This window comes from Gossypium hirsutum, chromosome D08 (genome assembly GCF_007990345.1).
Source record: "Gossypium hirsutum isolate 1008001.06 chromosome D08, Gossypium_hirsutum_v2.1, whole genome shotgun sequence".
Classification (NCBI taxonomy): domain Eukaryota; kingdom Viridiplantae; phylum Streptophyta; class Magnoliopsida; order Malvales; family Malvaceae; genus Gossypium; species Gossypium hirsutum.
The window spans coordinates 28,065,110-28,089,164 of NC_053444.1; the positions used below are offsets into that span (position 1 = coordinate 28,065,110).

General features: G+C 36.6%; 1 protein-coding gene across 1 annotated transcript; it reads right to left on the reverse strand.

Annotated features, from left to right (window-relative positions):
• Positions 1-600: 600 nt before the first annotated feature.
• LOC121220316 (uncharacterized) lies at positions 601-23,546 on the reverse strand. Its single transcript, XM_041099992.1, has 4 exons — positions 23,415-23,546; positions 3,738-5,174; positions 2,447-3,426; positions 601-1,540 (listed from the first exon to the last, which is right to left on the reverse strand). The coding sequence occupies exons 1-4, from the start codon at positions 23,544-23,546 to the stop codon at positions 601-603; spliced, it is 3,489 nt and encodes a 1,162-aa protein (XP_040955926.1).
• Positions 23,547-24,055: the final 509 nt, after the last annotated feature.

Below are 24,055 nucleotides of genomic sequence, written 5' to 3' on the forward strand. Positions count from 1 at the left end.
TTGTAAACAATCTCACAAAATGTAAAAACATTAATTCAAGGTTCTTCTCCTTACAATGAAATTTAACACATATTTATAGGCAAAACAAAAGGGTAGCCGAATGGGTAGAATTGGAAGCCAAATTCGGCCATGGTGCTTCCTCAATTTGTTCCTTAAATTATGCATGATGTTGGCCAAATGCTTCCTTAAATTCTTCCATGAATTATGCATGATGTTGGTCAAATGCTTCCTCAAATTCTTCCATGAATTATGCATGATGTTGGCCAAATGCTTCCTCAAATTCTTCCATGAATTATGCATGATGTTGGTCAAATGCTTCCTCAAATTCTTCCATGAATTATGCATGATGTTGGTCAAATGCTTCCTTAATTTGTTCCACAAATTATGCATGATGTTGTCCACCTCTTCTTTGCCGTCCATGTACATTGTCCTAGCAAATTCAACAAATTTACTTAGCTTAAATCTCACACATTAATTCGGCTGAACCAAGAAATATTTAACTAAGACTCAAATTAAACTTAACAGCAACTAAGACAATTTAATTAATTATTTCAAAATAAAAATAAAAAATGAATAAGCTAAAAACTAGCTTGTTAAAAATTAAGCTGGAAGAGCTTGAAGTAAAGTGCACGGTTTGCTCATCTTGCTGGTCCATGAGTTTTCAAGTAGACTGGCCATGGATTCACCCCAAACCCGATCAACCAAAGCTGAAATTGTGTCTTTAAACTTCTTAGCCCTAGCTCTGGTAATAGGTCCTTTAGGCAGCTCGAGGGAAACATCATTCGCATTTGATAACTCATGGGGCCCGATTGCATCATTCCCTCCCTCTTCGAGGCGATTTGTCCCCAAATCGCTACCTGCATCAAAGGGAGATAAATCAGCCACATTAAAGCTTGCGCTAAAATTGTAATCACCTGGGAGATCAAGCTTGTAAGAGTTCTCATTAATTCGTTCCAACACTTGAAAGGGTCCGTCTCCTCTTGGCAACAGCTTTGACGTTCGTTGGGCCGGGAACCTTTCCTTCCTCATGTGAACCCAAACCCAACCTCCGGGTTCAAACACTATTTGCTTCCTTCCTTTGTTTGCAGCTCGCATATATTGTTCGGTTTGCACTTCAATGTTGGTTCTCACCTTTTGATGAAGTTGCTTTACATAATCGGCTTTTCGTTTTGCATCGGTATGAACAAGCTGATCACGGGGCAAAGGAAGCAAATCTAATGGAGTTAGAGGATTGAATCCATACACAACCTCAAATGGTGAATGTTTAGTAGCAGAATGGACGGATCTATTGTAAGCGAATTCCACATGCGGTAAACATTCCTCCCACGCTTTGAGATTCTTTCGAATAATTGCTCGTAATAAGGTTGATAGCACGCGATTCACAACCTCCGTTTGTCCATCCGTTTGGGGATGACAGGTTGTTGAAAACAACGGTTTCGTTCCTAGCTTTCCCCATAGAGACCTCCAAAAATGACTTAGGAACTTTGCGTCTCGATCGGATACGATGGTTTTTGGAATTCCGTGAAGTCGTACAACCTCCCTAAAGAACAAATTAGCAATATGAACGGCATCGTCAGTTTTAGAACAAGCTATAAAATGTGACATTTTGGAGAATCTATCTACAACAACAAAAATTGAATCCTTCCCCGTTTTAGTCCTTGGAAGTCCTAGGATAAAATCCATAGAAAGATCGACCCATGGTGCGTCAGGTATGGGCAACGGTTTGTAGAGCCCATGTGGATTAATCTTGGACTTGTCCTTCTTGCAAGTTATGCAGTGACTACAAATTTGTTCAACTTCTTTTCTCATTCCAGGCCAAAAGAAATGTTCTTGGAGGGTTGAAAACGTCTTAGCCACCCCAAAATGGCCCATGAGTCCACCACCATGTGCCTCGATCACCAACAATTTCCGTATTGAACTTTGCAGAATACAAAGCTTACCTTCGCGAAAAAGAAATCCATCAAACCTGTAAAACTTATCAACAGCTTTGTTTTCACAAGATTTATAAATATCACCAAAATTAACATCATCATTATACAATTCCTTCAAAGAGGCAAATCCGAGCAATTTTGAATCTAAATATGATAGCAAAGTATATCGTCGAGATAACGCGTCAGCCACAATGTTTTCCTTACCCTTTTTATATTTGATGATGTAAGGAAAAGATTCTAAATACTCTACCCATTTGGCGTGTCGTTTATTTAATTTTGCTTGTCCCTTGATATGCTTCAATGCCTCATGATCCGAGTGTATGACAAACTCTTTTGGCCATAAGTAGTGCTGCCAAGTCTCGAGAGCTCGAATTAGAGCATACATTTCTTTGTCATACGTCGGATAGTTGAGAACGGCTCCATTTAACTTCTCACTAAAGTATGCCACGGGCCTTCCATCTTGCATTAGAACGGCTCCAATTCCGACACCTGATGCATCACATTCAACTTCAAACATTTTAGCAAAATCAGGTAACACAAGTAAGGGAGCATTAGTTAAGCAAGATTTAAGAGCAATGAAAGATTTTTCTTGTTCCTCATTCCAATAGAAGGCAGAAGACTTCTTGATCACACTAGTTAAAGGTGCTGCCAAGGTGCTAAAATTTGGAACAAATCGTCGATAGAAGCTTGCCAATCCGTGGAAGCTCCTCACTTGGCTAATGCTCGTGGGTCTAGGCCATTCTTGAATGGCTTTCACCTTTTCTTGATCAACCTCCAATCCTTCCGAGCTGGCCACGAATCCTAAGAAAATAACCTTGTTAGTATAAAAAGTACATTTCTTAAGATTAGCAAACAAGGATTCTTTTCTAAGCACATCCAAAACAGATTTTAAATGCAACAAATGATCTTCTAAGGAATTGCTATAGATAAGTATATCATCAAAATAGACAACGCAAAATTTTTCGATAAAAGAACGAAGAACATGGTTTATCAACCGCATGAAAGTGCTAGGCGCATTGGTAAGCCCGAATGGCATAACCAACCACTCGTAGAGTCCATGTTTCGTCTTAAAAGCGGTTTTCCACTCGTCCCCCTCACGCATCCGAATTTGGTGGTATTCGCTCTTTAGATCAATTTTAGAAAATATTCGAGCACCACTCAATTCATCCAACATATCATCGAGTCGCGGTATCGGATGTCGATACTTAATAGTGATCTTATTTACCGCGCGACAATCTACGCACATACGCCATGTTCCATCCTTTTTTGGCACCAATAAAATCGGTACGGCGCAAGGACTAAGACTTTCTCGTATATATCCCTTCTCCATAAGTTCATTGACTTGTTTTTGCAATTCTTTGGTCTCTTCGGGATTTGTACGATAAGCTGGTCGATTGGGAATGGAGGCTCCGGGAATGAAATCAATTTGATGTTCTATTCCTCGAATGGGCGGTAACCCATTAGGAATGTCTTCCGGAAACACGTCCTCAAATTCCTACAAAAGAGAAACAATCGAAGAGGGCAGATTTGGATCCAACTCGTTAGTATTCAAAAGAGTTTCCTTGTACATAAGTACAAGAACCGATTGCTGCATCAAATAAGACTTTCTAAAATCACTCTCTTTCGCATAAACACTCATTTTCTTTTGCTCTTTTTCTTCTCTATTTTTTTGTTCAATCGTTTTATTATTTTCTCTCACACTTTTCAAAAGTTTTTCTTTTTTTTTTCAGTGTGTTTTTCGCTTTCTTTTTCATTCTCTCGAAATTTTTCAAAAGACTCTCTTAACTTCAATTGGTCTTCATAAACCTGCCTCGGTGTCATCGGGACTAAGGTGACATTCTTGCCTTCAAACTTGAAAGTGTAGCGGTTTGTAAAACCATCATGAGTAGCTTTACGGTCGAATTGCCATGGACGACCCAATAACATATGACCAGCATGCATAGGTACTACGTCGTATAAAACTTTGTCGGAATATTTTCCGATAGTGAACGGCACCAAAACTTGCTTAGTTACCTTCAACTCCCCTCCATCATTAAGCCATTGAAGTTTGTAAGGTTGAGGGTGCTTAGTTGTTGGCAAGCCGAGTTTTTCAACCATTAAGGTACTGGCCACATTTGTACAACTCCCGCCATCAACGATCAAGCTGCACACCTTGCCTTGGACATGGCAACGTGTATGGAAAATGTTCTCCCTTTGCTGTTCGTTTTCAACGCTTTGAAGACTAAGACTTCGTTTAATGACGAGGATTTCGCCATCAACAGCATATTCAAGTTCGTCTTCTTCTTCGGCGGCTTCATCGGGGATTTCATCATCGTCTTCCTCCGATTCGATCTCTCCATTAGCCCGCAATATCATGTTAGTTCGGTTAGGGCATTGACTTGCAATATGGCCCCTCCCTAAACACTTGAAACACTTTATTTCTCGTGATCGATTCGGCATGACAACTTCTTTACCTTTGCTTGTTTCACCAACGGGTTTGCTCACCTTAGAAGACAAAGGGTGATCTTTAGTGCGATTAGAGAAGTCTTTCTTACCCGTGCCTTGGTTCCACCTTTGAAAATTGTTAGTGCTAGGAAAGGTTCGGCTAGTTCCTTTTCTCTTCAATTGTTTTTCGACTTTGATGGCAACATGTACCATATCAACAACTTCGACATAGTGTTGAAGTTCCACCACGTTAGCTATGTCACGATTAAGGCCGGCTAAGAATCGAGCCATGGTTGCTTCACGATCTTCATCCACGTTTGCTCGAATCATGGCAATTTCCATTTCTTTGAAGTAGTCCTCCACACTTCGATTTCCTTGCGTAAGATTCTGCAATTTTTGATAAAGTTCACGATAATAGTAAGAGGGTATAAATCGCTTACGCATTACGGCTTTCATTTCGATCCAAGATGAGATTGGCCGCTCCCCGTTCCTTCTTCGACTCGTTGTCAGTTGATCCCACCATACCATTGCGTAATCGGAGAACTCGATTGCCGCCAATTTCACCTTTTTGCTCTCCGAGTAGTTGTGACACTCGAAGATCACCTCTATTTTTCTCTCCCATTCTAGATAGGCTTCCGGATCAGATTTCCCATGAAAGGGAGGAATGGATAGTTTAATACCTTTTAAATCACCATCAACTTGGCCTCGATCTCTAGGACCCCTATTCCTTTGACCTCGTCGTCTTTTGTTTTGATCCAATGCTTGGTCACTTTCCTCCTCGCTTGGCTCGAAGGGATCATCCACAAAAGGTCTTGCTCGCTGATGTGATCCGGCCCAGGTTAATCGAGTCGTTTCACAAAGTTGCCCGATCGTCTACGAGGAGTAGTTGGAGTTGTCAAAATTGGGTGATTTAGGCTAAGGGTTGCAGAAGCTTTGAGAGGGTTTAGATGAGTGGTTTGGTGTTGATAAATTCGGTTTAGAATAGAAACAAGGTAGGTTAGAAAAAAGGTAATTGATGGAGATGGAAAATAAAACTTAAACGTCAAGAATGTTCAATACTAAAAAGTATTGCCCGAGTCTTATATTGCTTAAGGTGAAATTTGATGAAGGATAGAAGCGAACCTTGACCCAATACCTATATAGAGGTAAGAACCAAAGGTATAAAAATATGGTTGAACGCCACACCGATTCGGTGATAAGTTCAATGGAGTTCGGATTGACACCACTAGCAAGCTAGATAAGTCGCTTCGAGACTCGAACGAAAGAAGAGAGGAGGTAACCTCACAAGAACAAAAGTTCTATTAAGTTTAATTGATCAAATTCTATCACCTTTTACAATAAACAAGTATGCTATTTATAAGCCTAAAATGCCTATTGATATTCGGCATCTATGTTGTTCACACTAACTTAAATTCTGTTCACACAGGTATTTAACATGTTCACACAAATAGCATTAAAATCCAGTTCATGCTTGAAGATGGTACATGAATTGGCCGAACCATCATGATGCTTCACTTGATGCATTCATGCATCCTTAGCCTTGAAGAATCTCCATAATTCCATGAATGTGCAGCTCTTTAATGATCCTACATCTCCCTTGGCTGAATGAGGCATTAATGTGCCTAAAATACTTGAATGGTCATCTTGAAAATGCATGAATCATGCATGAAACGTCCCATGTATTTTCCCCCATAAATATGATCCATAAATCTTCAAATACATGAACTTTCAGCAACTCCCTCTTGCATGAACGTCCCAAATGCATGTGCTCCTTTAAATGCCATCCATTGAACCTCAATTGTGCATGCACACTCCCATACATTGAACCTATCATGCATGAACCTTGTTTAATTACTCTCCAAATTCAGCTCACCTACAAAAACACATGAACCAAAATTAAATCACATAAAATTCAGCTGAACAAACATTAATATAATTTAGACACACTAATTAAACATAAATTAAGTAGACAAATTTAATAAAGTCTTAACAAGACATATTAAATTCGGCCAAGACACATTTAAAACATGTAATAAGTCAAAACATAATTATGAGCTGTAGTAATTTAAGCTAAATTAATAAATTACTTAATTTATTCAGACATTAAAATAAATGAGTTGAAATAAACTTAAGCCAAGCTCAAACGAGCTAAAGTAAGCTAAATTAAGCTCATGTGAGCTAAATCGAGCTGGGAAAAACTAAGATTGAGCTTGTTGAGATGAGATTGAGCTTCATCTTGCACTTGGGGCCCTCGTGTTTAGGCCAATCATGATAGCAACGAGTGGTGCCACAACATGATGCGATTGAGATCACATCATACCCTCCCTCTTGAAGACGATTTGTCCTCAAATCGGGCCACTTGCTCGCGAAAAATTTTTCGAGATCACAAGCCCTTTTGTTCATGATTCGAAAAGTATTGTTTTTAAAACTCCAGGAACCACAAATGGTTTGAAAAGAAAATGATTTAGTTCCATGCCCTCCCTCTTTAGGAGGAAACCATTCCAAAGTGTCACCTACATAGAAATAGAACGAATTAGTGACACTAAAATTTATAAACTCAAACGATCTTTCCAGAATCTTATTCAAAATTAGAATGCATAATCCAATGCCGGGATCAAATGTAGAAGAGGATCTTACCTGTTCACAATGGTTTTCCATACTTGGTAATAAAGGATGCATCAGAATCAAATCAAATTTATAATCAAAATTTATCAAGGAGTCCTCCAAATGATCATGTAATCTAAGTTCCACTCGATCAATCTTACTTAAACATGCAGAATTTATATAGCAAGGCAGATTTGAGACACCATCTTCAAATTCAAATGCACTAACCATTTTACATGCCATCGTCTTATCACATATTCGGATCAAAAGAAAATTAAACAAGCATGCCTTTAAACATTCATATGTCTCGATTCTGTTAAACAAAAATAAACAACATTCTCCACAATCAAAAATTTGATTGTGTCTTAACAAGCCAACAAGATTCACACGTCTCGTTTTCAAACTTAGTGACAAAGCATCATACAAGCAACGATTGTTTACTTGGTCATTCAAACAAAATTTACAATGCTTTCCTTCTCTCAAAGATGAACTAGAATAGCGAACTCCAGGGTTGAACACACGATATTGTTCACTCGTTCCAAAATGCAGTGCGAATTTCTTAATTACCAACAATTCACACAAGTGGAACAAAAAGAATTTGAGCATGCATATGTTCAAACATTCATACATCGTAAATCTCATTCGAATAGACTTGTTCAGACATGGGGAATTTAAAAAAAAAATAGAAAATTCAAATTATCACCACACACAAGTAGACTAGGCGTTTCACATGCCAACTTTTTATCACAAGAGTTCAAAATTTGTTTGTGCGGATTTATTCGTACTTCAGTAAAATTCTTGCCAATACCATACTCATCAATAGGAAAACACTTCTTACCACTATGGAAGGTGTAATCACCATCATTCAGAATATGATAATCAAACAAATCGAACTTTGTATGTGAATAATCTTTATCGCACACTATCACACTTTGTTCATGCTGATCTAATCGAACGCCTTCAATAAAATTGCCAACAACAAACTTATCATAGAAAAAACTTTTCAAAGCACTAGTTGAAACAAAATCATAAATAATAGATGAATGAAAATTAACCAATTCAATGGGGAAAACCCTTTCGCAAAAACAATTTTCAGCAATCTTGTCATAAACATGTGAGTAAATGAGTTCAAACTCGCTCAACAAGGAACCCTTACCTTGCTTACCATTGGAAATGTGACAATCATTTTTATCTTCCAACTTACCTCTTTCAATCAATTGAAAACGTCTCTCGGTAGAAAGGTAATGAAGTTGGAACCAATCCGTGGATGGAATCTTGCAAACCTAAAACAAAGAAAAATCACAAGGTAATTTTGAAAGGGGGTTAGGAAAAGAATTCCTCTCTTTTTCGTGATTACTCACTTCACTCATTTCTTTTACAGACTCTCTTTCTTTTTCACTTGATTTCTTTTCAAGCTCTCTTTCAATTTCTTTTTTCGCTTTTTCTTTTTCAATTTTCTTTTCTTCATTTTCTTTTTCTCTCACTTTTTCGATTTCTTTTTCTTTTGCAATTTCTTTTTCTTTTTCGTTTTCTTTTTGTTTTCTTTCAATTTCTTTTTCAATCTCTTTTTCCTTTTCTCACTCAATGGATTGCTTCATTTTGAATTGGTCTTCTTGTACTTGTTCCGGTGTGAGCGGCGCTAAAGTGATTTTCCTTCCTTGATGCTTGAAGGAATACCTATTGGTACGTTCATCGTGAATGACCTTGCGATCCGATTGCCATGGTTCTCCTAGCAACAAATGGCAGACTTGAATAGGCACAACAACACAAAGGACTTCGTCTTGGTATCTTCCAATGGAAAATGCAACACGCACTTGTTGAGTAACTTCAAATTTGCCTTCAACACCAAGTCCTTGCAGTTGATAGGGTCGTGGATGCTTGGTAGTGGCCAAGCCAAGTTTTTTTACCATTCGAATGCTAGCCATGTTTGACCTACTTCCACCATCAATAATGAGGCAACAAACTTTATCGTGGGCACGGCAACGCGTGTGAAACATATCTTCACATTGTGGTTCATTTTCCAATCTTTGAAGGATTGCACTAATCTTGATGTCAACGATAGTAGATGTCAAATCTTTTTTATCTTTGTCGAATTGTCGAAATTCAGATTACATTATCCTTTGCATTTCTTGTCTCCACATTTGGAATTCAAATTCAGAAAATTCTTCAGACAGGCTTCAACAAAATATTAGAAAACAAAAGTTAAATTAGAAAGAAAAAAAATAATTCTCACCACAAATCTCTCAAGTTCGCTCAAAAAGAAAAATTCACTCACTCTCGTGTTTGAACTCTCTTTTAGGCTTTTTTTTCGAATGAACTCACGCTCTCTTGCCTTTTACCACTCGACCTCGTCTCACAAATTCGTAATTCGTCTCGATAGACTTAATTTGCTGCTTGAGGGTCAGTTTCAAAATGGGTTACAAGGGATAATGTCGGGTGTAGGGTAGGCTGAATAAAGAAGAAAATTGGTTTAAAGTGTGGCGTTGGGATGGGTAAATAATGGTAGGAAGGGAAACTTGATGATCGGAGTAATAAGTGATAATGATAAAAACTCGCAAGACTTTTCACTTTTTTTTTCTTTTTTTTAACTCGATTTTTTTGTCACTTCTTTTTTTTTCTTTTTTTTCGAATTTCGATTTTTTTGATACTCCAATACAATAGTAAGCTAAATACAAGGGAAAAAAATTAAATTACAACAAAAAAAAAATTTTCATTTTTTTTTCACGTTTCAAACCTACTTGCGGCCTTATTACGAATGTCGGTGCTCCTCGTTTTGCAAGCTCTGATACCAAATGATGTGATCCGCCCAGGTTAATCGAGTCGTTTCACAAAGTTGCCCGATCGTCTACGAGGAGTAGTTGGAGTTGTCAAAATTGGGTGATTTAGGCTAAGGGTTGCAGAAGCTTTGAGAGGGTTTAGATGAGTGGTTTGGTGTTGATAAATTCAGTTTAGAATAGAAACAAGGTAGGTTAGAAAAAGGTAATTGATGGAGATGGAAAATAAAACTTAAACGTCAAGAATGTTCAATACTAAAAAGTATTGCCCGAGTCTTATATTGCTTAAGGTGAAATTTGATGAAGGATAGAAGCGAACCTTGACCCAATACCTATTAGAGGTAAGAACCAAAGGTATAAAAATATGGTTGAACGCCACACCGATTCGGTGATAAGTTCAATGGAGTTCGGATTGACACCACTAGCAAGCTAGATAAGTCGCTTCGAGACTCGAACGAAAGAAGAGAGGAGGTAACCTCACAAGAACAAAAGTTCTATTAAGTTTAATTGACCAAATTCTGTCACCTTTTACGATAAACAAGTAAGCTATTTATAAGCCTAAAATGCCTATTGATATTCGGCATCTATGTTGTTCACACTAACTTAAATTCTGTTCACACAAGTATTTAACATGTTCACACAAATAGCATTAAAATCCAGTTCATGCTTGAAGATGGTACATGAATTGGCCGAACCATCATGATGCTTCACTTGATGCATTCATGCATCCTTAGCCTTGAAGAATCTCCATAATTCCATGAATGTGCAGCTCTTTAATGATCCTACATCTCCCTTGGCTGAATGAGGCATTAATGTGCCTAAAATACTTGAATGGTCATCTTGAAAATGCATGAATCATGCATGAAACGTCCCATGTATTTTCCCCCATAAATATGATCCATGAATCTTCAAATACATGAACTTTCAGCAACTCCCTCTTGCATGAACGTCCCAAATGCATGTGCTCCTTTAAATGCCATCCATTGAACCTCAATTGTGCATGCACACTCCCATACATTGAACCTATCATGCATGAACCTTGTTTAATTACTCTCCAAATTCAGCTCACCTACAAAAACACATGAACCAAAATTAAATCACATAAAATTCAGCTGAACAAACATTAATATAATTTAGACACACTAATTAAACATAAATTAAGTAGACAAATTTAATAAAGTCTTAACAAGACATATTAAATTCGGCCAAGACACATTTAAAACATGTAATAAGTCAAAACATAATTATGAGCTGTAGTAATTTAAGCTAAATTAATAAATTACTTAATTTATTCAGACATTAAAATAAATGAGTTGAAATAAACTTAAGCCAAGCTCAAACGAGCTAAAGTAAGCTAAATTAAGCTCATGTGAGCTAAATCGAGCTGGGAAAAACTAAGATTGAGCTTGTTGAGATGAGATTGAGCTTCATCTTGCACTTGGGGCCCTCGTGTTTAGGCCAATCATGATAGCAACGAGTGGTGCCACAACATGATGCGATTGAGATCACATCATACCCTCCCTCTTGAAGACGATTTGTCCTCAAATCGGGCCACTTGCTCGCGAAAAATTTTTCGAGATCACAAGCCCTTTTGTTCATGATTCGAAAAGTATTGTTTTTAAAACTCCAGGAACCACAAATGGTTTGAAAAGAAAATGATTTAGTTCCATGCCCTCCCTCTTTAGGAGGAAACCATTCCAAAGTGTCACCTACATAGAAATAGAACGAATTAGTGACACTAAAATTTATAAACTCAAACGATCTTTCCAGAATCTTATTCAAAATTAGAATGCATAATCCAATGCCGGGATCAAATGTAGAAGAGGATCTTACCTGTTCACAATGGTTTTCCATACTTGGTAATAAAGGATGCATCAGAATCAAATCAAATTTATAATCAAAATTTATCAAGGAGTCCTCCAAATGATCATGTAATCTAAGTTCCACTCGATCAATCTTACTTAAACATGCAGAATTTATATAGCAAGGCAGATTTGAGACACCATCTTCAAATTCAAATGCACTAACCATTTTACATGCCATCGTCTTATCACATATTCGGATCAAAAGAAAATTAAACAAGCATGCCTTTAAACATTCATATGTCTCGATTCTATTAAACAAAAATAAACAACATTCTCCACAATCAAAAATTTGATTGTGTCTTAACAAGCCAACAAGATTCACACGTCTCGTTTTCAAACTTAGTGACAAAGCATCATACAAGCAACGATTGTTTACTTGGTCATTCAAACAAAATTTACAATGCTTTCCTTCTCTCAAAGATGAACTAGAATAGCGAACTCCAGGGTTGAACACACGATATTGTTCACTCGTTCCAAAATGCAGTGCGAATTTCTTAATTACCAACAATTCACACAAGTGGAACAAAAAGAATTTGAGCATGCATATGTTCAAACATTCATACATCGTAAATCTCATTCGAATAGACTTGTTCAGACATGGGGAATTTAAAAAAAAATAGAAAATTCAAATTATCACCACACACAAGTAGACTAGGCGTTTCACATGCCAACTTTTTATCACAAGAGTTCAAAATTTGTTTGTGCGGATTTATTCGTACTTCAGTAAAATTCTTGCCAATACCATACTCATCAATAGGAAAACACTTCTTACCACTATGGAAGGTGTAATCACCATCATTCAGAATATGATAATCAAACAAATCGAACTTTGTATGTGAATAATCTTTATCGCACACTATCACACTTTGTTCATGCTGATCTAATCGAACGCCTTCAATAAAATTGCCAACAACAAACTTATCATAGAAAAAACTTTTCAAAGCACTAGTTGAAACAAAATCATAAATAATAGATGAATGAAAATTAACCAATTCAATGGGGAAAACCCTTTCGCAAAAACAATTTTCAGCAATCTTGTCATAAACATGTGAGTAAATGAGTTCAAACTCGCTCAACAAGGAACCCTTACCTTGCTTACCATTGGAAATGTGACAATCATTTTTATCTTCCAACTTACCTCTTTCAATCAATTGAAAACGTCTCTCGGTAGAAAGGTAATGAAGTTGGAACCAATCCGTGGATGGAATCTTGCAAACCTAAAACAAAGAAAAATCACAAGGTAATTTTGAAAGGGGGTTAGGAAAAGAATTCCTCTCTTTTTCGTGATTACTCACTTCACTCATTTCTTTTACAGACTCTCTTTCTTTTTCACTTGATTTCTTTTCAAGCTCTCTTTCAATTTCTTTTTCGCTTTTTCTTTTTCAATTTTCTTTTCTTCATTTTCTTTTTCTCTCACTTTTTCGATTTCTTTTTCTTTTGCAATTTCTTTTTCTTTTTCGTTTTCTTTTTGTTTTCTTTCAATTTCTTTTTCAATCTCTTTTTCCTTTTCTCACTCAATGGATTGCTTCATTTTGAATTGGTCTTCTTGTACTTGTTCCGGTGTGAGCGGCGCTAAAGTGATTTTCCTTCCTTGATGCTTGAAGGAATACCTATTGGTACGTTCATCGTGAATGACCTTGCGATCCGATTGCCATGGTTCTCCTAGCAACAAATGGCAGACTTGAATAGGCACAACATCACAAAGGACTTCGTCTTGGTATCTTCCAATGGAAAATGCAACACGCACTTGTTGAGTAACTTCAAATTTGCCTTCAACACCAAGTCCTTGCAGTTGATAGGGTCGTGGATGCTTGGTAGTGGCCAAGCCAAGTTTTTTTACCATTCGAATACTAGCCATGTTTGACCTACTTCCACCATCAATAATGAGGCAACAAACTTTATCGTGGGCACGGCAACGCGTGTGAAACATATCTTCACATTGTGGTTCATTTTCCAATCTTTGAAGGATTGCACTAATCTTGATGTCAACGATAGTAGATGTCAAATCTTCTTTATCTTTGTCGAATTGTCGAAATTCAGATTACATTATCCTTTGCATTTCTTGTCTCCACATTTGGAATTCAAATTCAGAAAATTCTTCAGACAGGCTTCAACAAAATATTAGAAAACAAAAGTTAAATTAGAAAGAAAAAAAATAATTCTCACCACAAATCTCTCAAGTTCGCTCAAAAAGAAAAATTCACTCACTCTCGTGTTTGAACTCTCTTTTAGGCTTTTTTTTCGAATGAACTCACGCTCTCTTGCCTTTTACCACTCGACCTCGTCTCACAAATTCGTAATTCGTCTCGATAGACTTAATTTGCTGCTTGAGGGTCAGTTTCAAAATGGGTTACAAGGGATAATGTCGGGTGTAGGGTAGGCTGAATAAAGAAGAAAATTGGTTTAAAGTGTGGCGTTGGGATGGGTAAATAATGGTAGGAAGGGAAACTTGATGATCGGAGTAATAAGTGATAATGATAAAAACTCGCAAGACTTTTTACTTTTTTTTTCTTTTTTTTAACTCGATTTTTTTGTCACTTCTTTTTTTTTCTTTTTTTTCGAATTTTGATTTTTTTGATACTCCAATACAATAGTAAGCTAAATACAAGGGAAAAAATTAAATTACAACAAAAAAAATTTTTCATTTTTTTTTCACGTTTCAAACCTACTTGCGGCCTTATTACGAATGTCGGTGCTCCTCGTTTTGCAAGCTCTGATACCAAATGATGTGATCCGCCCAGGTTAATCGAGTCGTTTCACAAAGTTGCCCGATCGTCTACGAGGAGTAGTTGGAGTTGTCAAAATTGGGTGATTTAGGCTAAGGGTTGCGGAAGCTTTGAGAGGGTTTAGATGAGTGGTTTGGTGTTGATAAATTCAGTTTAGAATAGAAATAAGGTAGGTTAGAAAAAGGTAATTGATGGAGATGGAAAATAAAACTTAAACGTCAAGAATGTTCAATACTAAAAAGTATTGCCCGAGTCTTATATTGCTTAAGGTGAAATTTGATGAAGGATAGAAGCGAACCTTGACCCAATACCTATTAGAGGTAAGAACCAAAGGTATAAAAATATGGTTGAACGCCACACCGATTCGGTGATAAGTTCAATGGAGTTCGGATTGACACCACTAGCAAGCTAGATAAGTCGCTTCGAGACTCGAACGAAAGAAGAGAGGAGGTAACCTCACAAGAACAAAAGTTCTATTAAGTTTAATTGACCAAATTCTGTCACCTTTTACAATAAACAAGTAAGCTATTTATAAGCCTAAAATGCCTATTGATATTCAGCATCTATGTTGTTCACACTAACTTAAATTCTGTTCACACAAGTATTTAACATGTTCACACAAATAGCATTAAAATCCAGTTCATGCTTGAAGATGGTACATGAATTGGCCGAACCATCATGATGCTTCACTTGATGCATTCATGCATCCTTAGCCTTGAAGAATCTCCATAATTCCATGAATGTGCAGCTCTTTAATGATCCTACATCTCCCTTGGCTGAATGAGGCATTAATGTGCCTAAAATACTTGAATGGTCATCTTGAAAATGCATGAATCATGCATGAAACGTCCCATGTATTTTCCCCCATAAATATGATCCATGAATCTTCAAATACATGAACTTTCAGCAACTCCCTCTTGCATGAACGTCCCAAATGCATGTGCTCCTTTAAATGCCATCCATTGAACCTCAATTGTGCATGCACACTCCCATACATTGAACCTATCATGCATGAACCTTGTTTAATTACTCTCCAAATTCAGCTCACCTACAAAAACACATGAACCAAAATTAAATCACATAAAATTCAGCTGAACAAACATTAATATAATTTAGACACACTAATTAAACATAAATTAAGTAGACAAATTTAATAAAGTCTTAACAAGACATATTAAATTCGGCCAAGACACATTTAAAACATGTAATAAGTCAAAACATAATTATGAGCTGTAGTAATTTAAGCTAAATTAATAAATTACTTAATTTATTCAGACATTAAAATAAATGAGTTGAAATAAACTTAAGCCAAGCTCAAACGAGCTAAAGTAAGCTAAATTAAGCTCATGTGAGCTAAATCGAGCTGGGAAAAACTAAGATTGAGCTTGTTGAGATGAGATTGAGCTTCATCTTGCACTTGGGGCCCTCGTGTTTAGGCCAATCATGATAGCAACGAGTGGTGCCACAACATGATGCGATTGAGATCACATCATACCCTCCCTCTTGAAGACGATTTGTCCTCAAATCGGGCCACTTGCTCGCGAAAAATTTTTCGAGATCACAAGCCCTTTTGTTCATGATTCGAAAAGTATTGTTTTTAAAACTCCAGGAACCACAAATGGTTTGAAAAGAAAATGATTTAGTTCCATGCCCTCCCTCTTTAGGAGGAAACCATTCCAAAGTGTCACCTACATAGAAATAGAACGAATTAGTGACACTAAAATTTATAAACTCAAACGATCTTTCCAGAATCTTATTCAAAATTAGAATGCATAATCCAATGCCGGGATCAAATGTAGAAGAGGATCTTACCTGTTCACAATGGTTTTCCATACTTGGTAATAAAGGATGCATCAGAATCAAATCAAATTTATAATCAAAATTTATCAAGGAGTCCTCCAAATGATCATGTAATCTAAGTTCCACTCGATCAATCTTACTTAAACATGCAGAATTTATATAGCAAGGCAGATTTGAGACACCATCTTCAAATTCAAATGCACTAACCATTTTACATGCCATCGTCTTATCACATATTCGGATCAAAAGAAAATTAAACAAGCATGCCTTTAAACATTCATATGTCTCGATTCTGTTAAACAAAAATAAACAACATTCTCCACAATCAAAAATTTGATTGTGTCTTAACAAGCCAACAAGATTCACACGTCTCGTTTTCAAACTTAGTGACAAAGCATCATACAAGCAACGATTGTTTACTTGGTCATTCAAACAAAATTTACAATGCTTTCCTTCTCTCAAAGATGAACTAGAATAGCGAACTCCAGGGTTGAACACACGATATTGTTCACTCGTTCCAAAATGCAGTGCGAATTTCTTAATTACCAACAATTCACACAAGTGGAACAAAAGAATTTGAGCATGCATATGTTCAAACATTCATACATCGTAAATCTCATTCGAATAGACTTGTTCAGACATGGGGAATTTAAAAAAAAAATAGAAAATTCAAATTATCACCACACACAAGTAGACTAGGCGTTTCACATGCCAACTTTTTATCACAAGAGTTCAAAATTTGTTTGTGCGGATTTATTCGTACTTCAGTAAAATTCTTGCCAATACCATACTCATCAATAGGAAAACACTTCTTACCACTATGGAAGGTGTAATCACCATCATTCAGAATATGATAATCAAACAAATCGAACTTTGTATGTGAATAATCTTTATCGCACACTATCACACTTTGTTCATGCTGATCTAATCGAACGCCTTCAATAAAATTGCCAACAACAAACTTATCATAGAAAAAACTTTTCAAAGCACTAGTTGAAACAAAATCATAAATAATAGATGAATGAAAATTAACCAATTCAATGGGGAAAACCCTTTCGCAAAAACAATTTTCAGCAATCTTGTCATAAACATGTGAGTAAATGAGTTCAAACTCGCTCAACAAGGAACCCTTACCTTGCTTACCATTGGAAATGTGACAATCATTTTTATCTTCCAACTTACCTCTTTCAATCAATTGAAAACGTCTCTCGGTAGAAAGGTAATGAAGTTGGAACCAATCCGTGGATGGAATCTTGCAAACCTAAAACAAAGAAAAATCACAAGGTAATTTTGAAAGGGGGTTAGCAAAAGAATTCCTCTCTTTTTCGTGATTACTCACTTCACTCATTTCTTTTACAGACTCTCTTTCTTTTTCACTTGATTTCTTTTCAAGCTCTCTTTCAATTTCTTTTTTCGCTTTTTCTTTTTCAATTTTCTTTTCTTCATTTTCTTTTTCTCTCACTTTTTCGATTTCTTTTTCTTTTGCAATTTCTTTTTCTTTTTCGTTTTCTTTTTGTTTTCTTTCAATTTCTTTTTCAATCTCTTTTTCCTTTTCTCACTCAATGGATTGCTTCATTTTGAATTGGTCTTCTTGTACTTGTTCCGGTGTGAGCGGCGCTAAAGTGATTTTCCTTCCTTGATGCTTGAAGGAATACCTATTGGTACGTTCATCGTGAATGACCTTGCGATCCGATTGCCATGGTTCTCCTAGCAACAAATGGCAGACTTGAATAGGCACAACATCACAAAGGACTTCGTCTTGGTATCTTCCAATGGAAAATGCAACACGCACTTGTTGAGTAACTTCAAATTTGCCTTCAACACCAAGTCCTTGCAGTTGATAGGGTCGTGGATGCTTGGTAGTGGCCAAGCCAAGTTTTTTTACCATTCGAATGCTAGCCATGTTTGACCTACTTCCACCATCAATAATGAGGCAACAAACTTTATCGTGGGCACGGCAACGCGTGTGAAACATATCTTCACATTGTGGTTCATTTTCCAATCTTTGAAGGATTGCACTAATCTTGATGTCAACGATAGTAGATGTCAAATCTTCTTTATCTTTGTCGAATTGTCGAAATTCAGATTACATTATCCTTTGCATTTCTTGTCTCCACATTTGGAATTCAAATTCAGAAAATTCTTCAGACAGGCTTCAACAAAATATTAGAAAACAAAAGTTAAATTAGAAAGAAAAAAAATAATTCTCACCACAAATCTCTCAAGTTCGCTCAAAAAGAAAAATTCACTCACTCTCGTGTTTGAACTCTCTTTTAGGCTTTTTTTTCGAATGAACTCACGCTCTCTTGCCTTTTACCACTCGACCTCGTCTCACAAATTCGTAATTCGTCTCGATAGACTTAATTTGCTGCTTGAGGGTCAGTTTCAAAATGGGTTACAAGGGATAATGTCGGGTGTAGGGTAGGCTGAATAAAGAAGAAAATTGGTTTAAAGTGTGGCGTTGGGATGGGTAAATAATGGTAGGAAGGGAAACTTGATGATCGAAGTAATAAGTGATAATGATAAAAACTCGCAAGACTTTTTACTTTTTTTTTCTTTTTTTTAACTCGATTTTTTTGTCACTTCTTTTTTTTCTTTTTTTTCGAATTTTGATTTTTTTGATACTCCAATACAATAGTAAGCTAAATACAAGGGAAAAAAATTAAATTACAACAAAAAAAATTTTTCATTTTTTTTTCACGTTTCAAACCTACTTGCGGCCTTATTACGAATGTCGGTGCTCCTCGTTTTGCAAGCTCTGATACCAAATGATGTGATCCGCCCAGGTTAATCGAGTCGTTTCACAAAGTTGCCCGATCGTCTACGAGGAGTAGTTGGAGTTGTCAAAATTGGGTGATTTAGGCTAAGGGTTGCGGAAGCTTTGAGAGGGTTTAGATGAGTGGTTTGGTGTTGATAAATTCAGTTTAGAATAGAAACAAGGTAGGTTAGAAAAAGGTAATTGATGGAGATGGAAAATAAAACTTAAACGTCAAGAATGTTCAATACTAAAAAGTATTGCCCGAGTCTTATATTGCTTAAGGTGAAATTTGATGAAGGATAGAAGCGAACCTTGACCCAATACCTATTAGAGGTAAGAACCAAAGGTATAAAAATATGGTTGAACGCCACACCGATTCGGTGATAAGTTCAATGGAGTTCGGATTGACACCACTAGCAAGCTAGATAAGTCGCTTCGAGACTCGAACGAAAGAAGAGAGGAGGTAACCTCACAAGAACAAAAGTTCTATTAAGTTTAATTGACCAAATTCTGTCACCTTTTACAATAAACAAGTAAGCTATTTATAAGCCTAAAATGCCTATTGATATTCGGCATCTATGTTGTTCACACTAACTTAAATTCTGTTCACACAAGTATTTAACATGTTCACACAAATAGCATTAAAATCCAGTTCATGCTTGAAGATGGTACATGAATTGGCCGAACCATCATGATGCTTCACTTGATGCATTCATGCATCCTTAGCCTTGAAGAATCTCCATAATTCCATGAATGTGCAGCTCTTTAATGATCCTACATCTCCCTTGGCTGAATGAGGCATTAATGTGCCTAAAATACTTGAATGGTCATCTTGAAAATGCATGAATCATGCATGAAACGTCCCATGTATTTTCCCCCCATAAATATGATCCATGAATCTTCAAATACATGAACTTTCAGCAACTCCCTCTTGCATGAACGTCCCAAATGCATGTGCTCCTTTAAATGCCATCCATTGAACCTCAATTGTGCATGCACACTCCCATACATTGAACCTATCATGCATGAACCTTGTTTAATTACTCTCCAAATTCAGCTCACCTACAAAAACACATGAACCAAAATTAAATCACATAAAATTCAGCTGAACAAACATTAATATAATTTAGACACACTAATTAAACATAAATTAAATTAGACAAATTTAATAAAGTCTTAACAAGACATATTAAATTCGGCCAAGACACATTTAAAACATGTAATAAGTCAAAACATAATTATGAGCTGTAGTAATTTAAGCTAAATTAATAAATTACTTAATTTATTCAGACATTAAAATAAATGAGTTGAAATAAACTTAAGCCAAGCTCAAACGAGCTAAAGTAAGCTAAATTAAGCTCATGTGAGCTAAATCGAGCTGGGAAAAACTAAGATTGAGCTTGTTGAGCTGAGATTGAGCTTCATCTTGCACTTGGGGCCCTCGTGTTTAGGCCAATCATGATAGCAACGAGTGGTGCCACAACATGATGCGATTGAGATCACATCACTCGCCCCCGCTCCCTTCTCAGTCCTTGAGGGGTTCCTTCTCGTGTTGGAATGATGCAATCGGGCCCCATGAGTTATCAAATGCGAATGATGTTTCCCTCGAGCTGCCTAAAGGACCTATTACCAGAGCTAGGGCTAAGAAGTTTAAAGACACAATTTCAGCTTTGGTTGATCGGGTTTGGGGTGAATCCGTGGCCAGTCTACTTGAAAACTCATGGACCAGCAAGATGAGCAAACCGTGCACTTTACTTCAAGCTCTTCCAGCTTAATTTTTAACAAGCTCGTTTTTAGCTTATTCATTTTTTATTTTTTATTTTTTGATTTTTTTTTACAAAACCATAATATTAAAGATGATGATTCTTACTCCGATTCGGCTAGCTCTGATACCAGATGATACGCCCCGGCCTCGGTGATGAGAGTCGAGTCGTTGATGTACCCGATCGTGAATTGGAGTAATATTAAGGTTTGTCGAAGATAGGTTAAGAAAGAAGGGATAAAGGCTCAAATTTAGTTCAAAAGGGGTTATGAAGTGTATTGAGGATGATAGGTGAATGAAAACCAAGTATTCAAGTTGAACCAACACAATATAAGTGTGTTAACCCGGGACTTATACGGATACTTAGGAAAGGTTAAATGTTGTATGGATGGAAAACGAATAAAATGGAACCTTGACCCACTATCAAAGATGATACGACCCTGGCCAAGGATGCCCTTGATTTCAGCTTGAATTCAGCTCCTCAAGCTCCATTTAGTTTGGTTCAGCTCACCGAATTTTATTTTAGCTCACATGAGCTTAATTCAGCTCGTTTGAGCTTGGTTTAAATTCAATTCAGCTCATTATTAGCTCTTTAGCTAAATTAATTTTATTTGCTGGAATAAATTAATTATTTAAGTTAATTAGTTAATTTAGTTATAGCTCTTAATTACTTGTCAGCTTATTACATGTTATAATTATGTTGTGTTAGCCGAATTTAATTAGGTGGCTGGATTATATTTAATTTGTCTTAATACCATTTAGTTCAGCCGAATATACATTTGCACTTAATTTAGTTCATGTTTTTTTCTTGTAGGATGGCTGAATGCATGAAGGAGCATTAAAGTCCAAGTGCATGAATGGTTCAATACAACGTATGGGAGTATACATGAATGGCTGAATACATGAATGGTTGGATTCATGGATATGGCTCATTTTATGATAATTCAAGGTGTTAATTCAGCCAAGAAGAGCAACTAAATTCATTCTCCAAAAGCTGGCCGATGCACTTCCCAAAACAGCACCTATGCGTTCACATTTGGAGTTCACACCAAGGACCATTTGGCTGATCATTGTTCACACTTCCAAAGACTTTTCCAACTCCTTTTTCACACCTTCAAGGCTGTTCACGTTCACCTTTAATGCTGGTCTCTTTTCAGCCAAGAATTACATTTTAATGAGCTCATTTAAGCTCAATTGGCTGAACCTAGCTGCTGCCATTTCTCCAAGTGCATTTGCTCTTCTAGAAATCGTCCCTTGAGCTTCAAATTCAGCTGAATTTAGCTCCAGCAATTTAGTTTTTTATTTCCAAAATTTTCTAGCATTTTTCTAGCCTAATTAATTACTTAGACATTAAGTCTTTGTTTTGGCCATTCGGCTACCTAGCTGAACACTATAAATAGTTGTTCATTTTCATTGTAAAAGGACTTTTTGACTTTTGATCATTTGAATGAACTTTGTTCAAAGAGTGAGTTTTCTCCTCTCTAAATTCGTACGAGTTTCGATCTGACTTATCTAGCGTGCTAGTGGCGTCTATCGTTCTCTTTTGAACTTATCACCTTGCTTTGGTGTGGCGTTCAACCTTCTACAATTCCGCAATCCCACCTTGAACCGAATAGAAATCGGGGTGACACTTTTTAGTGTTGAATCGTTTCTGGTGTTTAAGCTCATTTATCCATTCCACCGACTATCCTAGATTTTACCCAACTATAATATCTTTTTACAAAACCGAGCCTTCATTTATCAACTTCCATTTTTCTTATTTTTATACTTAAATCGAGCCTACTACCCTTATAAATTTACCATCACCTTAGCCAACCTTTAAAACCATTTGAAAGCTTCCGCATCTTTAGCCTTATTTCATCCTATTTCCGATAACTCAACTATTCCTCGTCGACGATCGGGCAATTAGGTGAAACGACTCAATTAACCGAGCCGGATCACATCAAAAGATGATAGGAACCTCGGTATAACTTGAACGCCACACTTTGGATGCAAAGTGATAAGTTCGGATAAGAAGAATGGGTTGACGCCACAAGGGTTACTTGATAAGTTAAACGAGTCTTTGGAGAACAATGAGAGTTGTAAACAATCTCACAAAATGTAAAAACATTAATTCAAGGTTCTTCTCCTTACAATGAAATTTAACACATATTTATAGGCAAAACAAAAGGGTAGCCGAATGGGTAAAATTGGAAGCCAAATTCGGCCATGGTGCTTCCTCAATTTGTTCATTAAATTATGCATGATGTTGGCCAAATGCTTCCTTAAATTCTTCCATGAATTATGCATGATGTTGGTCAAATGCTTCCTCAAATTCTTCCATGAATTATGCATGATGTTGGCCAAATGCTTCCTCAAATTCTTCCATGAATTATGCATGATGTTGGTCAAATGCTTCCTCAAATTCTTCCATGAATTATGCATGATGTTGGTCAAATGCTTCCTTAATTTGTTCCACAAATTATGCATGATGTTGTCCACCTCTTCTTTGCCGTCCATGTACATTGTCCTAGCAAATTCAACAAATTTACTTAGCTTAAATCTCACACATTAATTCGGCTGAACCAAGAAATATTTAACTAAGACTCAAATTAAACTTAACAGCAACTAAGACAATTTAATTAATTATTTCAAAAAAAATAAAAAATGAATAAGCTAAAAATGAGCTTGTTAAAAATTAAGCTGGAAGAGCTTGAAGTAAAGTGCACGGTTTGCTCATCTTGCTGGTCCATGAGTTTTCAAGTAGACTGGCCACGGATTCACCCCAAACCCGATCAACCAAAGCTGAAATTGTGTCTTTAAACTTCTTAGCCCTAGCTCTGGTAATAGGTCCTTTAGGCAGCTCGAGGGAAACATCATTCGCATTTGATAACTCATGGGGCCCGATTGCATCACTTGCCATCATTCCGCGCAAATGTATTATCATCAATCAAAGGATGGCAAGTAACCACATCAAAGTTCAGATCACTTCTAAAGGACAATTCATCAACAAGGTTTCCATCAACAATCGAATAAAATATAGGTGCTTTAAGAATTTCAAAACTCATACCTTGCTCCTCTTTTGGCATAGGCGAACTAAGATAGTTGAGAACGTTACCTTTTTCAACCAAGGTGAACCTTCTCTCTTTGGAAAGGTATTGGAGTTGTAAATTATCGTCACTCGGCCTTGTGGATACCTGAAAAACAGAAACAGAACAAGAACAAGTTTCATATGGATTAGTTGAAATGCTTCTCACTTTTTCTAGTTCATTTGTCTCTTTTTCGCTCGTTTCTTTTTTAATCTCAACTTCTTTTTTTCTCTTTTCATTTCCTCTCTCGTTTTCAATTTTATTTTCGACCTCACTCTCTTTTTGATTTCTTTTTCTTTTTCAATCTCTTTTTCTTTTCTTTTTGATTTCTTTTTCTCGCTCG

Excerpts from the sequence above, each read along its gene's own strand:
- LOC121220316 (XM_041099992.1), bottom strand. The coding sequence starts at position 23,546 with ATGGCAAGTGATGCAATCGGGCCCCATGAGTTATCAAATGCGAATGAT. Across the intron at positions 5,175-23,414 it reads TTTCAGCTTTGGTTGATCGG|CGAGCAAGACCTTTTGTGGA; the intron begins GTTTGGGGTGAA and ends GGATCACATCAG. Across the intron at positions 1,541-2,446 it reads TTACCTGATTTTGCTAAAAT|GGAGGTTGTACGACTTCACG; the intron begins GTTTGAAGTTGA and ends TTTGTTCTTTAG.